This window comes from Grampus griseus (genome assembly GCF_964374135.1).
Source record: "Grampus griseus genome assembly, chromosome: 7".
NCBI classification, from domain to species: domain Eukaryota; kingdom Metazoa; phylum Chordata; class Mammalia; order Artiodactyla; family Delphinidae; genus Grampus; species Grampus griseus.
The window spans coordinates 62,623,771-62,643,345 of NC_139001.1; the positions used below are offsets into that span (position 1 = coordinate 62,623,771).

At 39.4% G+C, this 19,575-nt stretch overlaps 1 protein-coding gene across 1 annotated transcript in view; it reads left to right on the forward strand.

The window, feature by feature from the left end:
• LRP2 (LDL receptor related protein 2) overlaps positions 1-19,575 on the forward strand; it is a gene marked incomplete at both ends in the record, with an annotated part of 196,528 nt that overhangs the window by 120,917 nt on the left and 56,036 nt on the right. The window contains 12 exons of the mRNA XM_082658863.1: positions 173-350; positions 2,394-2,607; positions 3,755-3,991; positions 5,984-6,172; positions 7,791-8,711; positions 8,844-9,009; positions 9,366-9,524; positions 10,791-11,077; positions 11,790-11,993; positions 12,566-12,808; positions 15,838-15,963; positions 17,106-17,225. Of these exons, the coding sequence (XP_082514989.1) occupies positions 173-350; positions 2,394-2,607; positions 3,755-3,991; positions 5,984-6,172; positions 7,791-8,711; positions 8,844-9,009; positions 9,366-9,524; positions 10,791-11,077; positions 11,790-11,993; positions 12,566-12,808; positions 15,838-15,963; positions 17,106-17,225 (3,044 nt within the window). The remainder of the gene's footprint in view (positions 1-172; positions 351-2,393; positions 2,608-3,754; positions 3,992-5,983; positions 6,173-7,790; positions 8,712-8,843; positions 9,010-9,365; positions 9,525-10,790; positions 11,078-11,789; positions 11,994-12,565; positions 12,809-15,837; positions 15,964-17,105; positions 17,226-19,575) is intronic.

The following is a 19,575-nucleotide window of genomic DNA, read 5'->3' on the forward strand; positions in this document are numbered from 1 at the left end:
ATTAGAGAACACTGATTAAGGACTCCTCCACATTGGATGTAACAAGATATTAACGTTTCAGACTTCCTGCCTTGAATGGTGTGCATCTTGAGGACAAGAAAGACATGTTTTTCATTTCAATATGTAGTGAAAGCATCTGTTTCACTAATGCCTTTGTTTTTCCTGGTTGTAGGAAACTGTACTGGTCAGACCGAGGAACCGACAGTGGCATTCCCCCCAAGATTGCCAGCGCTAACATGGACGGCACATCTCGAAAAACTCTCTTTACTGGGAGCCTTGATAATGTGGCGTTTATCACCCTCGATATTGAGGAGCAGAAACTCTACTGGGCAGTCAGCAGCACGGGAGTGGTATGAGCACACTTTCTAGTCTGCTGTTCTTTGTTGCCGAGCTTGCACAGCTGACATTGATTGTTCTGAGTTGTCTGGCAGTGGTTCTCAAGAAATCTCACTTGGCCATTTGTACCAGTGTTTTATTGCCCTTTCTCTCAATAACTTCTTTCCCTGAAGTCCAGTTCTTTATAGTGTGTGCATGGTTCCTTACAGAATGTTTATTTTTTCCCTCATTCTTTCTTTTTCTTCAAGATAAAATAATTCCATTTCTCATTTTGTGTTTGTCCTTTAAGAGCCCTTTCTTTCATGTTTCAGTGATTTCAGTGCTTTTCTTTGCAAGTTCTCAAAGGCTCTCCGATTGCAGAGACTAAGAAAAAAAAAAAATAGCAAGCTTCTGAGCTCAGTGTCCCCTCACAGCTACATATGACGCTCTAATGTCCTAACATGGTAGATGGATGTGTGAAAACTCCCTTTCCTGGTAATTTTAAACTCGAAGGTGGAGTTCATTACATTCTGCCATAAGAAGCAGGAACTATAAATTCCATTCATTGACAGAAATAACATTTGATCTTCACTACTGTGCTTATGCAGCTGAGCTGGGACTGGGCACATAGAAGGTGCTCAGTAATAATTATTGCTCAACTAAAATATTGTTTTGGATGTTGAGTGTGTGCTAGTCTCTTCCTTGCTTTAAAGAACAGGAGTGATTTCAGAGCTGTCTTTGACATGGGTGCTCTCCATAAAATTGTCCGGTAGGTTTGGTTTTCAGTTCATGACCGCTCGCCAAGTACTCATTTCACTCTGATATGTGTTTATAATGTTGAAAAAGAAGTAGGTGATGTGTGTGAAAGCACTTTGCAGAAGCTCGTGCCACATGGTGTGGCTTCTGCTTACAAATTAGTGTGTCCCAGACCAGACTCCTCAGGCCCCTCCCCTTCCTGTTTCCACATCTGCTCCGCTCTCTGGAATCTGTGAGCTGGTTGGCGGTATGACTCTGCATCCTTTCTCCTAGGCTAGAACCCACATGTTCCTCCTTCAGTCTAATAACCACATCCTTATTTAATCATCACAAAATCCTGGCAGCTTGTCCCCATGCCTCTTCTCTCAGGTCCAGCCTTTTTCTGCCACTTCCACCATTCTGGGCCACTTCTCTCTAGCCTTGACGAGAGCACGACCCTCACTAATGAACCTGTTTTAGTGATGGAGGCATGTGGTCTTCATAAAACCACAAGGAACCCTGGAACCCTGGCCCAGATAAGTAGCTCCAGATACTTCAGCCAAGTGTGGTCAGCTCATCTGGTCCTGGTCACTCCCTCAGCAGCTCCCCTCAGAGCTTATCTCCTCTGTTCTCTACCCTTCCAGAACCTCTGTCTGTTTCTAGGGCATAACCTGCTCTCATAACTGCTGGGTTCCCTTGTCCAGGAAGGCAGGAGCCACACCCCGCTTCTCTGTTACCAGCACTCAGCTCAGATCCTGGCGCAGAGGAGGCACTTGAGACAAGTTTCTGGAATGAAATCAAACCAGCTATGTCTACATTTTGTTTTTCTTCCAGAGCAGAATGCTTGTCACTTCCCGTTAGAAACTTCATTCTTGAGTTCTTTTCTAGTTCATCAGAGAGTCATCTTGACTCAGGCTCGTTACTGTGCTGATATAACAGCGCTATCTTGCTGTCTTGCTCTGAGCGTGTCGAGCACGTTTCCTCTCTCCATTGCAGAAATAGTTGGTGAAGATGTTAAACGCAGGGCCAGTTAGACATTAAATGTGTATTATCCTTGACCAGAAGATCACATGCAGGGATTAGTCCCCTATTCGTCACCATGCCATCTGAGAAAGTTGATTGGCTTATTTGGATTTCAGCTTCATCATCAGTGAAATGGGCACAATGATGTTTGTCTCACCTACGTAGATGTGACTATCAAATATAGTCAGAAATACAGTCAGAAATCCCTGGAAAGGAGAGAGTGCTATATACATGTGAAACATTATTAAGAGAATATTGGTTTTAAACATTTTCCTCATTGCACCATGAAACAGTCAATAATGAAAATTTTGATCTTTCAGATTGAAAGAGGAAACGTGGATGGTACAAATAGAATGATCTTGGTAAACCATCTTTCCTACCCCTGGGGACTTGCTGTCTACGGCCCCTTCCTTTATTATACCGATGAAGAATATGAGGTCATTGAAAGGGTTGACAAGGCTACTGGGGCCAACAAAATAGTCTTGAGAGATAATGTCCCAAATCTCAGGGGCCTTCAGATTTATCAAAGACGTGGTGAGTATTTGTCACTGAAACATACATATTCATGGGTGTATATATATTTATTCATGGGTGTCTGCACACTGACATGCCCACACAACAAACCCACATACGCACAAAACGGTGTGCATACACATGCATGCAAACTGAAATTACCCCCAAGATATTTAAAAAATTATAACCATGTCTTAAGCATGGCTAAGTGTCGAAGACTAAGCTGGCATCTGAAAGGCCAGATTGACTGCAGAGTAAACTTACTCCCATTCTTTCCACGGCACTTTAAACTCCTTACTTTGCTTTTATTTTATCGTACTCCCTGACATATTACGTATGTGTTTATCATCTGGGTTCTTCATTGGAAGGTAACCTCCATAAGGACAGGTATTTTGTCTGTCTTGTTTCTTACTCTCTCCCCAGTAACTAGAATAGTTGCTGGAGCATTGGAGGTGCTCAGTAAGTATTTGTTGGATATCTGCTGGGAAAGTGATTAACACGATAGAATTTTTTTAATCTTAAAAGGAATACTCTTACATGTTGCCTTTTTCAATAGATTTTTTTCCCAGAGATAATCTAACTTCTGATTTGCCCCTTTATATTAACATTATGTTCTGGAGATTATTTTTTTATAATTTTGAAATATTTTATAGCTAGCCAAAGATTTGTTTGCTGTCCTATAACCTAGGTTTGTTACTTGGTATTATTTGATTGCATGTTCAAAAAACCCTTAAATATTCTTATTTAATATACTTTAAGTCAAATGCTCATCACAGTGTTGATCATGTAATTAAAACGGATATAATTTAAAATGCCAGTACGTAGGTCAGGAGGGCAAAAAAAAAAAATTAGAATTTGTTGACTGACCTCCCTAATTCCTCTAATTCTTGAATGATTTGTGGAAGAAAAACAATTGGTGCTCCATTCTCTATTATTATATAATATATAAGCTATGTAACTATTATATAGGTGTGGTCCTGTTTTAAACCTCTGTACATGTTAGTTCTATAAGCAGTAGGCTCTCCAATATTGTTTTTAGGTTAACTCAGATTCCATATTTTGTTACTTACTTTTATAATGACTTATTTGGTGACTCAGTTGAAAAATTTGACATGGAGTGGCAAGTAGGTGGGGTGAAAAGTGACAGACTAATTTTGATTTCATTTAGGCTCCGAATCCTCAAATGGCTGTAGCAACAACGTGAATGCCTGTCAGCAAATTTGCCTGCCTGTACCAGGAAGACTGTTCTCGTGTGCCTGTGCCACCGGATTTAAACTCAGTCCTGATAACCGGACCTGCTCCCCGTATCACTCTTTCATTGTTGTTTCCACGCTGTGGGCAATCAGGGGCTTTAGCTTGGAATTGTCAGATCATTCAGAAGCCATGGTGCCAGTGGCAGGCCAAGGTATGCCAACTCCAGTATAAGTCACATCTGACTCCATCTGGTGCCATGTTGAAGTCCTTGGTACCATAAAGCATTTCTCCACGTCTGGATTCGGCACATAAGGAAGCTTGTTTCTCCTGCTTGATAACCATATTCACATGTCCCCATGACTCATCTCTGTTTTCTTATCTCTAAAAAGTCATGGATCTAAGTTACCATCTTGTAAATAAAGTCACTAAGTTTTTCAACCAACTTTTCATTTTGAAAAATATCAAATGCAGAAAAGTTGAAAAAAAGGTATAGAGAACATCCTCATACCCGCTAGATTCAACCATTCTTAACATTTCACCACATTTGAGCCTTCAATCTCTCTGTGTGTTTATGTGTGTATACATACATATACATATATTTTGAATGAACCTTTCGAAGATATATTGCAGATATCATGACACTTCACCCCTGTCTACTTAGCATGCAGCTTGAAGGGCATTATCATCTAATTCATATTTTTTCCTGTTGGCCTCATAATATTTTTATAGCTGTGGATTTGTTCCAGCCAAGATCTAATCAAGATTCACGCATCGTACTTGGAATGTCTGTTTTGTGTCTTTTGATCTGTAGTAGTTACCCCAGTATTTTGTTATGACAGTGATTTTTTTGAAGAGACAAACCTATTGTCTTTTTAGCATCTCACATTGAGGATGTCTGATTACTTCCTCATAGTGTCGTTTAACTTGTCATTCAATTTATACCCTGATTTCCCATGAAATGAAAGTTAGGTCTAATTGCTTGATTAGATTGGGGTTGAACACACTTGAGAAGAATCCTTCACAGATGAAGCTGTGTCCCTGATACAGAACCTCATTAAAAAGGACATAATGTCAGCTTGTCCCTCTCTTAGTAATGCTTAAGCTTGATCACTTGGTTAAGGTGGTCACCGTGAAGTCTTTGCTTATTTTCCCCCTTTGTAATTTGTATGAAATCTTTGGGGTCACACTTTGGTACCCATGAATATGTTTTTCCCTAAGCACCTTTTATTCGTTGGTTTGAGCCATTGATGATCCTTGTCTGAAATGATTATTTAATTGGGCATTGCAAAATGGTGATTTTTCTTGTTCTATCATTCCTTCTACATTCATTCTTTTAAAAAAATAATTAATTAATTTTTGTCTGCGTTGGGTCTTTGCTGCTGTGCGTGGGCTTTCTCTAGTTGCGGCGAGCAGGGGCTACTCTTTGTTGCGGTGTGTGGGCTTCTCATCGCGGTGGCTTCTCTTGTTCCGGAGCACGGGCTCTAGGCGCTCAGGCTTCAGTAATTGTGGCATGCGGGCTCAGTAGTCGTGGCATGCGGGCTCAATAGTTGTGGCTCACGGGCTCTAGAGCGCAGGCTCAGTAGTCGTGGTGCACAGGCTTAGTTGCTCTGTGGCTTGTGGAATCTTCCCGGACCAGGGATCGAACCCGTGTCTCCAGCATTGGCAGGCGGATTCTTATCCACTGCACCACCAGGGAAGTCCCTACGTTCATTCTTCTATAAAGGAGAGCTCTCCTTTTTACTGTCACATGCACTCAAGTTTTTAATTTTTTTAATTCAGTGTAGAATCGTTTAGCATAATTATTCTTTTGATGCTCCAGGCAATCCATTTTGGCCGGGGAGAGCCTCTCAAAGTGGCTGCCTGTATTTTTTCGACATGATCCCATTAGTGTTTGAGTGCTTCCTTGTTTCTTGGTCTAATAAATATGTTCCAGGCTCACCTTGTACCTTCCCTTCCCAAACCTATAATTAGCCATTTCTCCCAGGAGCCAGTGCTCTTTACTGTGGGAAGTGGTTTTTAGAAACTAAGATCTGGGGGTAAATGTGCTCATTGCAACTGGGAAATAAATAGTTTTATTTCATAATGGGGGCATGGTTGGAGCAGAGGGGGTTGGGAATGAGAGTTTGAGAGGAAGGGCAGACATTTTTAAAACTTCTAGTTCAAGCTAGAGTATTGTTTAATGATCTTTTCTTAAATATTCTAGGGCGAAATGCACTGCACGTGGATGTGGACGTATCTTCTGGCTTTATTTATTGGTGTGATTTTAGCAACTCTGTGCCATCTAATAATGCAATCCGTAGAATCAGACCAGATGGGTCTAGCTTTACAAACATCATTACAGATGGGATAGGAGAAAATGGAGTCCGGGGTATTGCAGTGGATTGGGTAGCAGGTGGGTAAGCTATATAGTGATTTTATTGAAAAGGCTTTTCATGTTTGCATTTCTTATTTATTTATCATCTTAGTGATGCTATAAAGTTTAACATAAGTGCGACAGATCTGTTTTTCTGAATGTTTATTGAGATTACTTAAAATAGATTGAATTGTGTTTTTAGAATAAACGTCACAGACTTGTGTCTGTTAATGATAAGGTGTTTCAGTTGACAGATTCATTAGAGATTATCTCATTTGCTTCTATTATTAACAGGATCAAACTGTAGGCAAAATGGATAGAAATATTTAATTATGTAGGTTTATTTCACACTTAAATGAGCGTCTAATTTCTAAATTAGAAATGTCTAAATTTTCACAGAGAAAGGGATATCAAAATATAATGTAAACCATGAAATATGACATTTACTTTAAAGGTTAGCAATTTTACTTGCCGAATTCTTAATTGCTTCCTCATGTTAATGTATGAAAACCGTTTTGATTATTAGGTACTTTATTGTAGTTAAATTGAAATGCCTGACCCAATATTACATTAACTTAGCTATACTGATTCATGTACTTAATTTTGGATTACCACTGAATTTTAATGATACACTGACAAACAAATGTATTGTACTTCTAGAATATAATCCCGTTATATCAAAATAGGTATCACTGTGTGTTATCAAGCTTGGCAAATAGATATTACTTAGAAATATTAAAATATATTATGAAAATCTAGATACTATAATAATTAATTGCCAATAGTAAACATGGTAATATGGTTAGGTAAAGCTTTAATTTGGTTCTTAAATTCCATTCTTGATTACAAATTTACTACATTATTTCTGAGGATATAGATAAAACACAGCTATGCCCATTCATTTATGTATTGTCTATGATTGCTTTCATGTTACTGTGGCAGAGTAGAGTGTACTGTATACTCTGCAAAGCCTAAAATATTTACTGTTTGGCCCCTTACAGAAAAAGCTTGCCAACCCTTAGTAGCAGTACAACAGACTTCTGACTACATGGAATCAATGCGGGCTCCCTCTCTATTCCTTAAACTATCTTCCTGCCATGCTTTTTATTCTAGCATTTACATTGTTCTTTAATGCCCAAAGGCAAATGGCCTTTTGTTTTGGTGACTTTAGAAGGTCCTTGGGATGAAAACCTCTACACTACTTAGAAAGGCAAGAAAAGATCTCGCGTTAATGCCAAACAGAAAGAGCATTTGATGACATAGGTAACAACCTGAGATATTGCTGGCTCTCACTCTTTGCTCCTTTCATCATGTTGGAGTAGAAGGTATGTCATGATAATGAGTCTTTGAAGATTCAGGTAGAAGAGGAAGGACATTCTGGAAAATACACCTTTCAGTAGAAAGTGGGTTATGATGTTTGCTATGAATTCGGATCTGCTTTAGAAGCTGAAGAGAGTTACATTCTCTTTAAATGTGAAGAAACAATCTATTTAGTTCCTAAGAGTAAATATTTATTTTTCTAAGTCTAAACTGAGATATTAATCTATCATCCTGGAAAAGACAACATATACTGACCCAAACCTCAATCTTACAAACGGTATCTTCTTCTTCCTTCTTGTTTTTCCATTCATCAGCATGCTCTTTCATTTTTCTGCAGGAAATCTTTATTTCACCAATGCTTTTAGGTCTGAAACACTGATAGAAGTTCTAAGGATCAATACCACCCATCGCCGTGTTCTCCTTAAAACCACAGTGGATATGCCCAGGGATATTGTTGTAGACCCCAAGAACAGATACCTCTTCTGGTCTGACTATGGACAAAACCCAAAGATTGAACGTTCTTTTCTTGACTGTACCAATCGAACTGTGCTTGTATCAAACATCGTTGCCACGCCACGGGGCTTGGCATTGGACCTTAGCAATGGCTACGTTTATTGGGTTGATGATGCTTTAGATTTAATTGCAAGGGTCAGCGTTGATGGAGGGGAATCTGAAGTAATTCGTTTTGGCAGTCGTTACCCTGCTCCGTATGCCATCACTATATTAGGAAATTCCATCATATGGGTAGACAGGAATTTAAAAAAAATCTTCCAAGCTAGCAAGGAGCCATATAAAACAGATCCACCAACAGTTATAAGGGACAATATCGACTGGCTAAGAGATGTGACCATCTTTGACCAGAATGCTCAGCCCCGGTCACCAGCAGAGGTCAACAACAACCCTTGCTTGGAGGATAATGGAGGATGCACCCATTTCTGCTTTGCTCTGCCTAAATTGCACACCCCAAAATGTGGCTGTGCCTTTGGGACCCTGCAAGGTGATGGCAAGAGCTGTGCCATTTCATCAGAAAATTTCCTCATCTTTGCCTTGGATGATTCCTTGAGGAGCTTACACTTTGACCCTGAGGACTATAGTCAACCTTTCACAGCAATAAGCGTGGAAAGAATTGCCGTGGCCCTAGACTATGACAGCATAGATAACAGAATCTACTTCACACAAATTTTACAATCTGGAAAAGGCCAGATTTCCTATGTCAACCTGAATTCAAGGAGCAGTTCTCCCACCGTTGTTGTTTCGGGTAAGTGCACACTAAGTGTAGCTTATCTTGGAAGGAGACACAATGGGGTCAACACACATGGATAACCCAGGGGTTCTAAAATGCATATTGAGACTCTAACTTCTTTTTGTGTTTTTGTTGGTGTATGTCCAGGCATAGGGAATCCTGAGGGCATTGCCTTTGACTGGATCAATAGAAGAATTTATTACAGTGACTACACCAACCAGACAATTAAGTCCATTGCCACGGATGGGTCTAAGCACACTGTGATAGCCCGAGTTACAAAGCCAAGAGCAATTGTGTTAGATCCTTGCCAAGGGTATGCCATGGTCTGCTTATTTCTGGAGGGAGTGGGGTCTGAAATTATTTTATGCTCATAGAGAGTCAGTGTTTTGTGGGCTTGTAGCACTGTAGCTACAGATTCAAGGGTGAAAGAGCATGAGTGACTCTACCTGGGAAGGAACTCCCGTTGATGCTAGGAAAATTGGCAGCATACTAGCAAATTAATGCTCTGACTCAGTAAATCCACATTGGGCAAGTTGTATGGATGGGAATGGAGTAGGGTTTCATTTTGCCATATTGGTGTCAATTTACAGTTAAAGAATGCTGCCATCTTTCTTAAGTAAAAAGAGTGAGGTTCTTTGTGATGAATTATGACTCCTTTTGGATCACTAGGTACATGTATTGGACCGACTGGAGTACTAATGCCCAAATTGAGAGAGCCACACTGGGAGGAAACTTCCGGGAATCCATCGTGAACAGTGACCTGGTCTGGCCCAACGGGCTCACTCTGGACTATGAAGAAGGCTTTCTCTACTGGGCAGATGCTAATCTGTATGTGTCTTTGGTTATTCCTGCGGGTGTTGATGAGAAGATTTCTTCCTCCCTCTTCAGAAAAAGAGGGATATGCATAATGTGATGAAATATTGGTGAATACACCTGTGAAAATTGATGTATATCATGAGATTGAATAATTGTGAACTGAAGGCATCTAAAGATGCATTACTAGACAAGTTAATTTCAACTATAATTACAAATGTAGTCATTCAATTTATAATTTACGGGCCCCATGTAAGTACCATAAAATATGAATGGCTTTTCAATGCACACTGATAGTAAGTTTTCTCTGGGCTTTAGCATTCAGTATCTTGTAAAAACATTTTCCTTCAGTCTTTGTCTTTTTGTTGTCTTCTCAAAAAAGTTCTTTCTTCTGTGCCAGCTTCTTCTCAATTTCATAGTGTTTTGCTTATAAACTTCTGTCAGCTCTAATTTTATATGTAACTCTCCAAGTACTCCTGAAATTACTCACATTCCAATCATCCGAATGATTGAAGAGATGAGATGATTTTGTTTATTATGGCTGGTGTCTACATGGTGGGAATCTTAACTTTTCTTGCTTATTTTCTTATGATTTTGGTCTTGTGCCACTGAGCACCTAACAACTTCATCTTTATTTTCTTGCTTGAAAACAAAGCAGTGATGTTTTGTGTCTAAATTTGGATCATTCTAGGTAAATATCTCAAAGTAAATGACAAATGGAAAAAATCATTAAGGGAGTGGGAAGGGAAAAGTAATTCACATTTTTTAAAAAAATATTTATTTATTTGGCTGCATCGGGTCTTAGTTGCAGCATGCGGGAATCTTTAGTTGCAGCATGTGGGATCTAGTTCTCTGACCAGGGATTGAACCCGGGTCCCCCGCATTAGGAGTGCGGAGCCTTAGCCACTGGACCACTAGGGAAGTCCCATGTAATTCACATTTTATTGAGTGACTACTTTGTACTAAACACCAAGTACCATGCAATTACATGTATTATTTCATAATGCTCTCCCGTTTTCAAATGTTAGTCTGGTTCCCTTTGTAGGATTACTTGTGGGTTATATTAATATGTGGAAATCAATGATTTATATAGGCCATTGTTTGATAAGCAGATGAAGTTCTCCTGTTACCAGAAGAAACATTTCTTGCTGCCATATGCTGCACTTGAAAGTTGGGGGCTTGTGTAAAGCCATGGTTGGGCTCAGGCATTGGGTACCAGTTGAGAAACTTATTCTTTCTGGATTCCAGCTTTTTTTTTTTTTTTCCCCATCTTCGTTTTAGGCAGAAGATTGAGCGCATCACTCTACAGGGCCTGGAGCGGGAGGTCATTGTCAGCAGAGCCAATAATCCTTTTGGTTTGGCTGTCTATGGCCAGTATGTTTACTGGACTGACTGGTTCAATAAAAAAATTTACCGAGCAAACAAATATGATGGGTCAAGTCAGACTGCAATGACCACGACTCTTCCCTTCCTGCCTAAGGGTATTCGTGCTGTCGTGAAGGACCAACAGCAGTGTCACAATCCTTGCGATCAGTTTAATGGGGGCTGCAGCCATATTTGTGCACCAGGTAAGGCACTGGCCATGAAGATAGACTCATGGAGAGTAATAATAATGATGACCACTAGTAAGGAAGGCTGAGGGAATATTCAGCTCTAATAGGAGAAAAAATTCTCTTTGTTTTCAGAGTAACTTTTAAAATAGATTTCAGGGTTTGTATGTTGAGAAGAAGACTTTGAAAGGTTTCTTTTGTATTCCATATGGAGCCTTCTTACAAAGACGTTTTTAATTCAAGCTTGATGGAGGTAGAAAGAAACGTGCAGGTTAGGCTGCTGCATCTCATGTCTTGAATAGAAATTTCATCAATGAGCTAACGTTCCTTATAAAAGGATTTAATTCTTTCACTTAGGAGGTACAGTTTATAGTGGATATTTTAGAGCGTGGTGTGTGCTTCAGAAGTGTGTTTTATAGAGAACAACAAATTCATAGGAAGACGTGCCTTTTGAGACTGTTGCTTTGCAGATTTTGCTGAGAAGGTAGAATCATTGCTAACGTTTCAGTGAAGACAAGAGATAGTGGTTTAAAGATTAAGGTGAAGTAGCCACATTTATTAGAAATTGGTGGTGGTTCTTACTGATGTAAAAATGACTCAGAGTAGAGTTTCCATGGCTTGTCTTATAGCGTGTTTAATATAGAAGCTGTGGCCAATGCTCTTCTGGAGGAGAAAATATGAATGTTTGCTACACAAATCTTTAGCTTTTCCTGGGCCTACCTTTCTTCAGGTCCAAATGGCCCTGAGTGCCAGTGTCCACACGAGGGCCACTGGTACCTGGCCAACAACAATAAGTACTGCATCCGGGATAATGGTACAAGGTGCCATAGTTCCAAGTTCACCTGCCTCAATGGGAACTGCATCCCAGAGCAGTGGAAATGTAACGACATCGATGACTGTGGTGACAGCAGTGATGAGCTGGAAACTCTCTGTGGTGAGTTGGACTCTTGGAACTTTTGTTAAGAACTCACAATGTGCCAAGTGTTTGGTCCTTTTAGAAGTGAAAAACATTTACTCTGAGAATCTAGACTTGCACTTTGCTTAAATCGCACATAAGCTGATATATGTGCTGTGAAGTAGTGTATGATGCTTTATTAGGAAGCACCTCTATAGTGGTTAAGAGCAAAGGTGCTGGATGCCATTTACAGTCTGTTGAGCCCTGGGAAAGTTACTTAACCTCTCTGAGCCTCGATCACATTAAAGCATTGTGTCTGAAAACTTAACGTGATTAAGTTTAATGTGATTGAGATAAACTTATACATTGAGATGGCAGAGAAATGGAGTGACTTTGCCATTTGCTTAAAATACTTCATTTGCTAAAAGAAGCATACAAAATATTTGCCTAATCTAACTAATTTAAAGTGTTATCTCACTTTGCATGCAGTGCGTTTTGCCTTGGAAGGTAAACCCAAAGTGTCTTATTTTATTTGCTTGTATCTTTTTTAGAAAATGGGATGATGCTTTAATCCAGAAGCTTCTTCAATGTTTTTTTTCCCCTCCTCTTAGCCTATCACACCTGCCCTTTGACGAGCTTCACCTGTGCCAACGGGCGATGTGTCCAATATCGTTATCGTTGTGATCACTACAATGACTGTGGTGACAACAGTGATGAGGCAGGGTGCCTGTTCAGGGCTTGTAACGAAACCACGGAATTTACTTGCAGTAATGGAAAGTGCATCCCGCTTCACTTAGTCTGCGATGGAATGGACCACTGCCATGATCACAATGCCTCAGATGAGAAAAATTGCTGTAAGTTCATCTTCAGTACTTGTGCTTTGGAGTCTTGAAGTCTTAGCGCTTGGGAGATGAAATTTTTATATAAAGACAATGCATTTTCTGAGAAAAAACCCCATCGTATTCATCTAAAACATACATTTCATTTTAATACAGTCTACTAAGCAATTTTTTAAAACTATTCTACCTAGTATTTGAATTATTCACCTAAATTTATGGATCTGTACAACCATCGACTATTTAACGTTCAGTATTTTCTCCTTGGTTTATACATCTGACGGTTTGAAAGCTTTACCAGTGGTTACTGACAAAAATGATTGATTAATGTGTTGTGTTTAATGTTTGTTGTGCAAAAAGGTATGTAGTACAGTGTTGACTGAAATGATTTGTCTCTTTAGTTTTTCTGATAAATTGCTTTTTAGTGAATTGGTTTTCCACAATTTCTGGGATTTGCACTTTAGAATCTTGAGAAAACAAAAGGGCGGAGCGTGAGCACAAATGTATTTTTAGTTTGGGTATATCTACATGTTCCATTGCTTTTGTAGGCACTTAAACACAATATTTATTCGGGTGTGCCTTTTTTTTTTTTTATCAACAAGTGGCCAATCTGTTTCATCTATCTCCCCAAACTATTTTTTTTTTTTTTTTTTGGCAGTACTTGGGCCTCTCACTGCCGTGGCCTCTCCCGTTGTGGAGCATAGGCTCCGGACACGCAGGCTCAGCGGCCATGGCTCACGCGCCCAGCCGCTCCGCGGCATGTGGGATCCTCCTGGACCGGGGGCACGAACCCGTGTCCCCTGCATCGGCAGGCGGTCTCTCAACCACTGCGCCACCAGGGAAGCCCCCAAACTTTATTTTGAGTATTTTAATGCAACTCCCAGACATACATATCACTGATAAAGACCTTCTGAAAAACAACTACTATGCCAGTATTATGCCCAACAAAATCAACAATACTTATTTAATCCTCTAGTACTCAGTCCATATTCAAATTTTATCACTTGTCCCCCAAATGTCAACAGTTGCTCTGTTCAAATTATGATTCAGGCAAGGTCTACACATTGATTTAGGCTGGAATTGAGGCCTAGTGATTTGATTACATGAGACTCAATTCTTTGGGCAAGAACACTTCATAGGTGGAGCTATTTCTTGTCGTATCACATAAGGAAGCACATGATGCTTGATTGTTCCGCTTTAAGTGAGGATGAAATTAATTAGTGAATTTAGAAGTCAGCCTGAATCTTCCCTTAGGAAGTTCCCATCAACCTTTCACCCAGTGGTTTTAGCATCCATGGATGGTTGTTCCATAAATTCATTATTACTTTAAGGGTTACAAAATAGGCATTTTAAAATTTTGTCGTTCCTTGCACATTTATTAGCTGACGTTCCATAAAGAAGAAATTTCCCTTATTAACTATTTTGTTATCCTGAAATAAAATTCTGCAGGGTAAATGTCTGATTCCTTTCCTTTGTCATTTTTGAGAGTAATGAGTTGGTGACCAATGAGCACTAAGTTTTTGCTTTGTTTTGTTTTTACTATTGTGTTAAACTCATGGATTTTTACGTTTTTGAGTTTAAATGCAGTGAAGTAAGTTACTGGTTTCGGTGCTTAATTGTTCTATCTTCGGCCAGCAGGAACCCTGGTAAAGTTGGGTTCTCTGTTATTTTGACTTGACCCCATTCAGTCTTCCATAGCTCAGACTTGTACATTTCCTGTCTCAGACCTGGAATTGGCCTCATTCCTTTTGTGGTATTTAAAAATTACCACAGTGTTGCATTACCCATTCCTATTTGGCTTTTATTGCTTCTAGGCCTTTTTATTGGACAGAGCTAGGAAATACAATTCTTAAGGGGAAAAAAAATTATATTGGTATTTTCCATTTTAATTTGGGATAACAGGTTTTTTACCTTTTGGATTTTATAATCATGTCTGTTTTACTTAAAAATCTTGGTTTGTAATAAGTGACATTAACATAGTCACTTATTTGCTTTATTCTATAATAATTTCAACATGCCTATAAGAATTTCAACGTAACCACACAAATATAATTAAAGATTTTAGGTCCTTCTTGTTCTTAGATTATTTCCCACTAGGAATATGCAGTCATTTGTTACTGTTTCCAAATTTTAGGAATTGCTTTTCTTTATCTATTTTTATTTCATTATGTTTATTTATACAAAATAATGTGCATGGTTTCATAGTCAAAATTATATGACAAGGTGCATTCACAGAAGTCCTTCTTCCTTGTCCTCTCCACCCTGCTCCCTCCATACTATTCTCAATCTGTTCATAGGGGTTACAATTTTCATTAGTTTTATCTTTTCATCGTTGTTGTTTTTAGTGTAAGCATTTCTTTCTTGTTAGACATACACACTGCCATCATTTTTCTTACACAAAAGATAGCCTAGTGTTCTGCTTTTTTTTTTTTTTTTTTTTTTTTCGGTACGCGGGCCTCTCACTGTTATGGCCTCTCCCGCTGTGGAGCACAGGCTCCGGACGTGCAGGCTCAGCGGCCATGGCTCACGGGCCCAGCCGCTCCACGGCATGTGGGATCTTCCCGGACCGGGGCATGAACCCGTGTCCCCTGCATTGGCAGGCGGACTCTCAATCACTGCGCCACCAGGGAAGCCCTCTGCTTTCTTACTGTTGATATATCCTGGAGATCATACCATCATTCCTTATCAATATACAGAGATCTTCATTCCTTTTTACAGCTACATATTACTCCATTGTGTGGATATGCCATCATTTATTTAACCAAGAGTGGGGATTCATGCTGATGCTATTAAATAATGAAAACAGACAATTAAAACTATAAAGCAGCCTCCCCTCACCTCCATGGCCTCCGGTATCAGCTGGAAATATCTCTTTTTACTGTAGAATGTATGGCATCCCATAAGTGTCATGGATCATGCCTCTGTGATAGCTTTGAACATCCTTCCCTTCTGGTGGTTTGATTCTGCAATAGATCTGTTAGCGTGGACGTGTATGATGTGTATGTGGTGGGTAAGTTCCAAATGTTTATCTGGTTGTCTTTTTCAAGCTGATCGCACGTGCCAGCCTGGATACGTAAAATGTATGAATTCAACTGTTTGTATTCCTCATCTTTTCTTGTGTGATGGAGACAACGACTGTGGAGATATGAGTGATGAAAACCCCATTTTCTGTGGTAAGATAAAACTGCGTTTCCTTCTGTGGTTCCAGGGATGCATGTCTTGAGCTAATGCAAAGATACATCGCCTGGGTGTTTGGGCTAATTTCAATTTGTCATCTCAAATTGACCTTGTAAGTAGATTCAGTAGGCAGTTACTTTAGGATGTAATTGTAGGGGCATAAGAAGCCCCTTCTCTCTGTTCCCTGGCTGGATGCCTGACTCCAAATATTTCTTCCAGAGACCAGCTCTAATGCCTATCTTTCTACAATTAAAGACCTTTTGTCTTCAGGAACTCCAGGCAGAATTTGCACATTGAGCCCTTGTATTTGCTCTCAATACATTTGTAGTAGCCATTAGTAACTGAAAGGATTTTTCTCTCTTTTTCATATGTTTGACTTTCAGAAACCTTAATTTCATATTTAGCCATTTGGTTTAATCAAATAATTTCCTGTATCTATTAAACTAAAAGGCCTTTCTTAAGCACGATGATTTTGAGACTATTGGTGTAAATAGATGCATCCTTTAAGAACTTAGTGATTGTCACCAGGCCAGGTTACAGTCCAAGAGCAGGAGTCAGTTGTAAAAACAGCAGCAAGAGGTAGCAGAAAATCTAGAAAACACATTAGACCAGAACTACCTCAGGTTATGTGAGAAAAGAATCAATGTTCACGTGTAGGCAGAGTCATTTACTCAAATGAATTATAAGGATGATTAAGAGCAGAACTTTGATAACTCTCTAGAATCATGGTCTAAGATGGCTAAAAGATTGTGTGTAGGGTGAACTCAGATTTGGTTATATTGTTGTTTTTGCTTTTCAGTAGCATTTATTTTATTTTATGTTATGGCAGAAAACGTAGAACCAAGTTTTCTTTTATCTATAATTTGTGATTTCATGTGTCAAAAAAATAGTCTTTTGGTATTTCTAGCAAATGCAATCCATTTTTGAACTTCTGGAATTTCGAAAAAAATTCTGGGAAACTGGAGTGGTATTGCTCTCCCATACTCTTCCCTCCCAATGGAAAACTTACACAAAAACTCATTTCCCAGGCCTCAGCCTTCCTTTCTTGGCAACTCGTATCCAGATCAGAGATACAGGCAGATTATTAGGAACAAGCTTGTGTGTTGCTCATAGGTTTTATCTTCTTTGCCTCCTGCAGTCTCTAAGTCGTGTAAGAGCGATGAGTTCCACTGCACATCTGGATCCTGTATTCCTAGCTTTTGGTTTTGTGATCACGAAAGAGATTGTTCTGACGGCTCTGATGAACCTGACACTTGTGGTAAGAGAGTAAACAAGCATGAAAAGCATTGTAATGCGGCTGGAGACCCTCTTCCGACTACTTCAAATATAGACTACGATTCTGGCTGCGGGATGTTTGCACTCCTTACTGAAACCACTCAGCAGACATTCATTAAAAACCTATTCATGCAGGGCACTGGGTGGGTTGCTGATCAGGATATGGAGGCTGCTGATCGATGCAGATGAAAAGAGATTATGTTGGTGATGCACCTGGTACCTGCCTGGCTTGTAGAACTCAATTAATTGTAATTGACTCTGAGTTGGAATTTCTGAACTTGGCTGAGTTCTGACCCATAAGACTGTGGGAGGATCCAAGAGTGATTGAAATCATCATATATAGGTGGAGGGGGCATATGAGGGGCACATATTTCTTTCTGTTCTGTGTGCCAGCTGAGGAGGTAGGGTCCATGGCCATCTGAGCTTCCTGAGATGTTCCAAGGACCTTCTAGTCATATTCTTAGAGGCAGTTGTGTGTTGCTTGTGTTTGAAGGCTGCTATTTACCTTTGCAAGTCCTAATCTATATCCACGCACAATTTTTTTTTACATAATTAAAAAAATATAAAGGTAAAATCGAATACATTGCTTTTTTGTCTGTCAATATTGCTGTATAGGGGTCAGCAAACTATGGCCATGGGCCAGCTGCTTGTCTTTATAAATAAAGTTTCATTAGAATGCAGCCACATCCTGGCTATGGCTGCCTTTTTGCTACAATGGCAGTGTCAAGTAGGCGCGACAGAGAACATATGGCCTGTGAGCCTAAAATATATACTGTCTGGTTAAGAGAGAGTTTGCTGACCCCTGTTACAAAGTCTTCATACTCCTGTTTAATGGCTGTGTGATATTCCATTGAGTGGTTATATGATCATTGAATTAACTGCCTCTATTTTAAGCATTTAGATTGCTTTATTTTTTTCCTGTATTATAAATATCACTGCAGTAAGTACCATCACATATAAAGCTTTTTTTTGGAGTGATATTTTCTTTTTTCTTTTTATAAATTTATTTATTTATTTTGGCTGCATTGGGTCTTCGTTGCTGCGCGCAGGCTTTCTCTAGTTGCGGTGCATGGGCTTCTCACAGTGGTGGCTTCTCTTGTTGCAGAGCACGGGCTCTAGGGCGCGCGGGCTTCAGTAGTTGTGGCACACAGTCTCAGTAGTTGTGGCGCACGGGCTTAGTTGCTCCATGGCAATGTGGGATCTTCCCGGACCAGGGCTCGAACCTGTGTCCCCTGCATTGGCAGGCGGATTCCCAACGACTGCGACACCAGGGAAGTCCCTGGAGGGGTATTTTCTTAAGACCATTAGCCTAGTTTTGCAGCTGAATTCAGACTATTTTCTATTCCTATCTTCCCTCAGGTTCAAATTCTGTGGCTAATAGAAAATGGTATTAGAAGCTCTTTGCCAATTTCTTTTTCCCCAACACTAAGAGTTTTGAGAAAACAAAGGGCACATAGAGTTTTGAGAATCTGTAAAGGAAATAATTAGTAACTGTTAGGTGGGTAGAATAGTCTTAGAGATTGGTTTAAATATATGAACTATTGGTTCAAATATATGAAGAATAAATATAGTTTCCAGACTTTTCCATGGGAACCAAAGTCATAGTAATAGCAATTAGTACCAACTGTCTGACATATTTAAATAGAAGTAAACACGCAATCTAATATGAATGCATTCTCATAATATGCAGAGATATTTTTTTCTAGTTTTATTGAGATATAATTGACATACAGCACTGTGTAAGTTTAAGGTATAGAGCATGATTTACACACATCATGAAATGATTACCACAATGAGTTTGGTGCACATCCAATACACAGATATTATTTTAAAGAGATAATAAGATGTATATAAAAGAGTAAAATCCCCATTCCTTCACCCTCCTAAGGTCCCCTCCCTCCCTAGACATAATCACTATTAAGTGTGAATTCTTCTTATCTTTATCTATATATCCTGACATGTAGTTTTTAAAACACAAATAGGATCTTACTACCTATATTTTTTCTGCAATCTCCCCCCCCACTTTTTTTTTTTAGCCTAACAGTAGCTTGTCACTTAGAAAGTGCAGCTCTATCTGATTCCTTTGTACTGCTGAATATTGCTGTAAAGTATGGGTGTTCCATGTGTTTTTATCCCTTTCCCAGCTGATGGATATTTAGGTTGTTTCCATTTTTTCACTATAAGACATAATGCTAGCATGAACATCCTGCATATGTGGGAAGATTCTTACAGGCTAGATCTCTAGGACTAGCATTCCTGTGTCAAAGGGGATATGTTTCTTTCAAAGACTGTATTGATATGTACTCTTTTCTTACCAGCTTATGAAAGGTCAT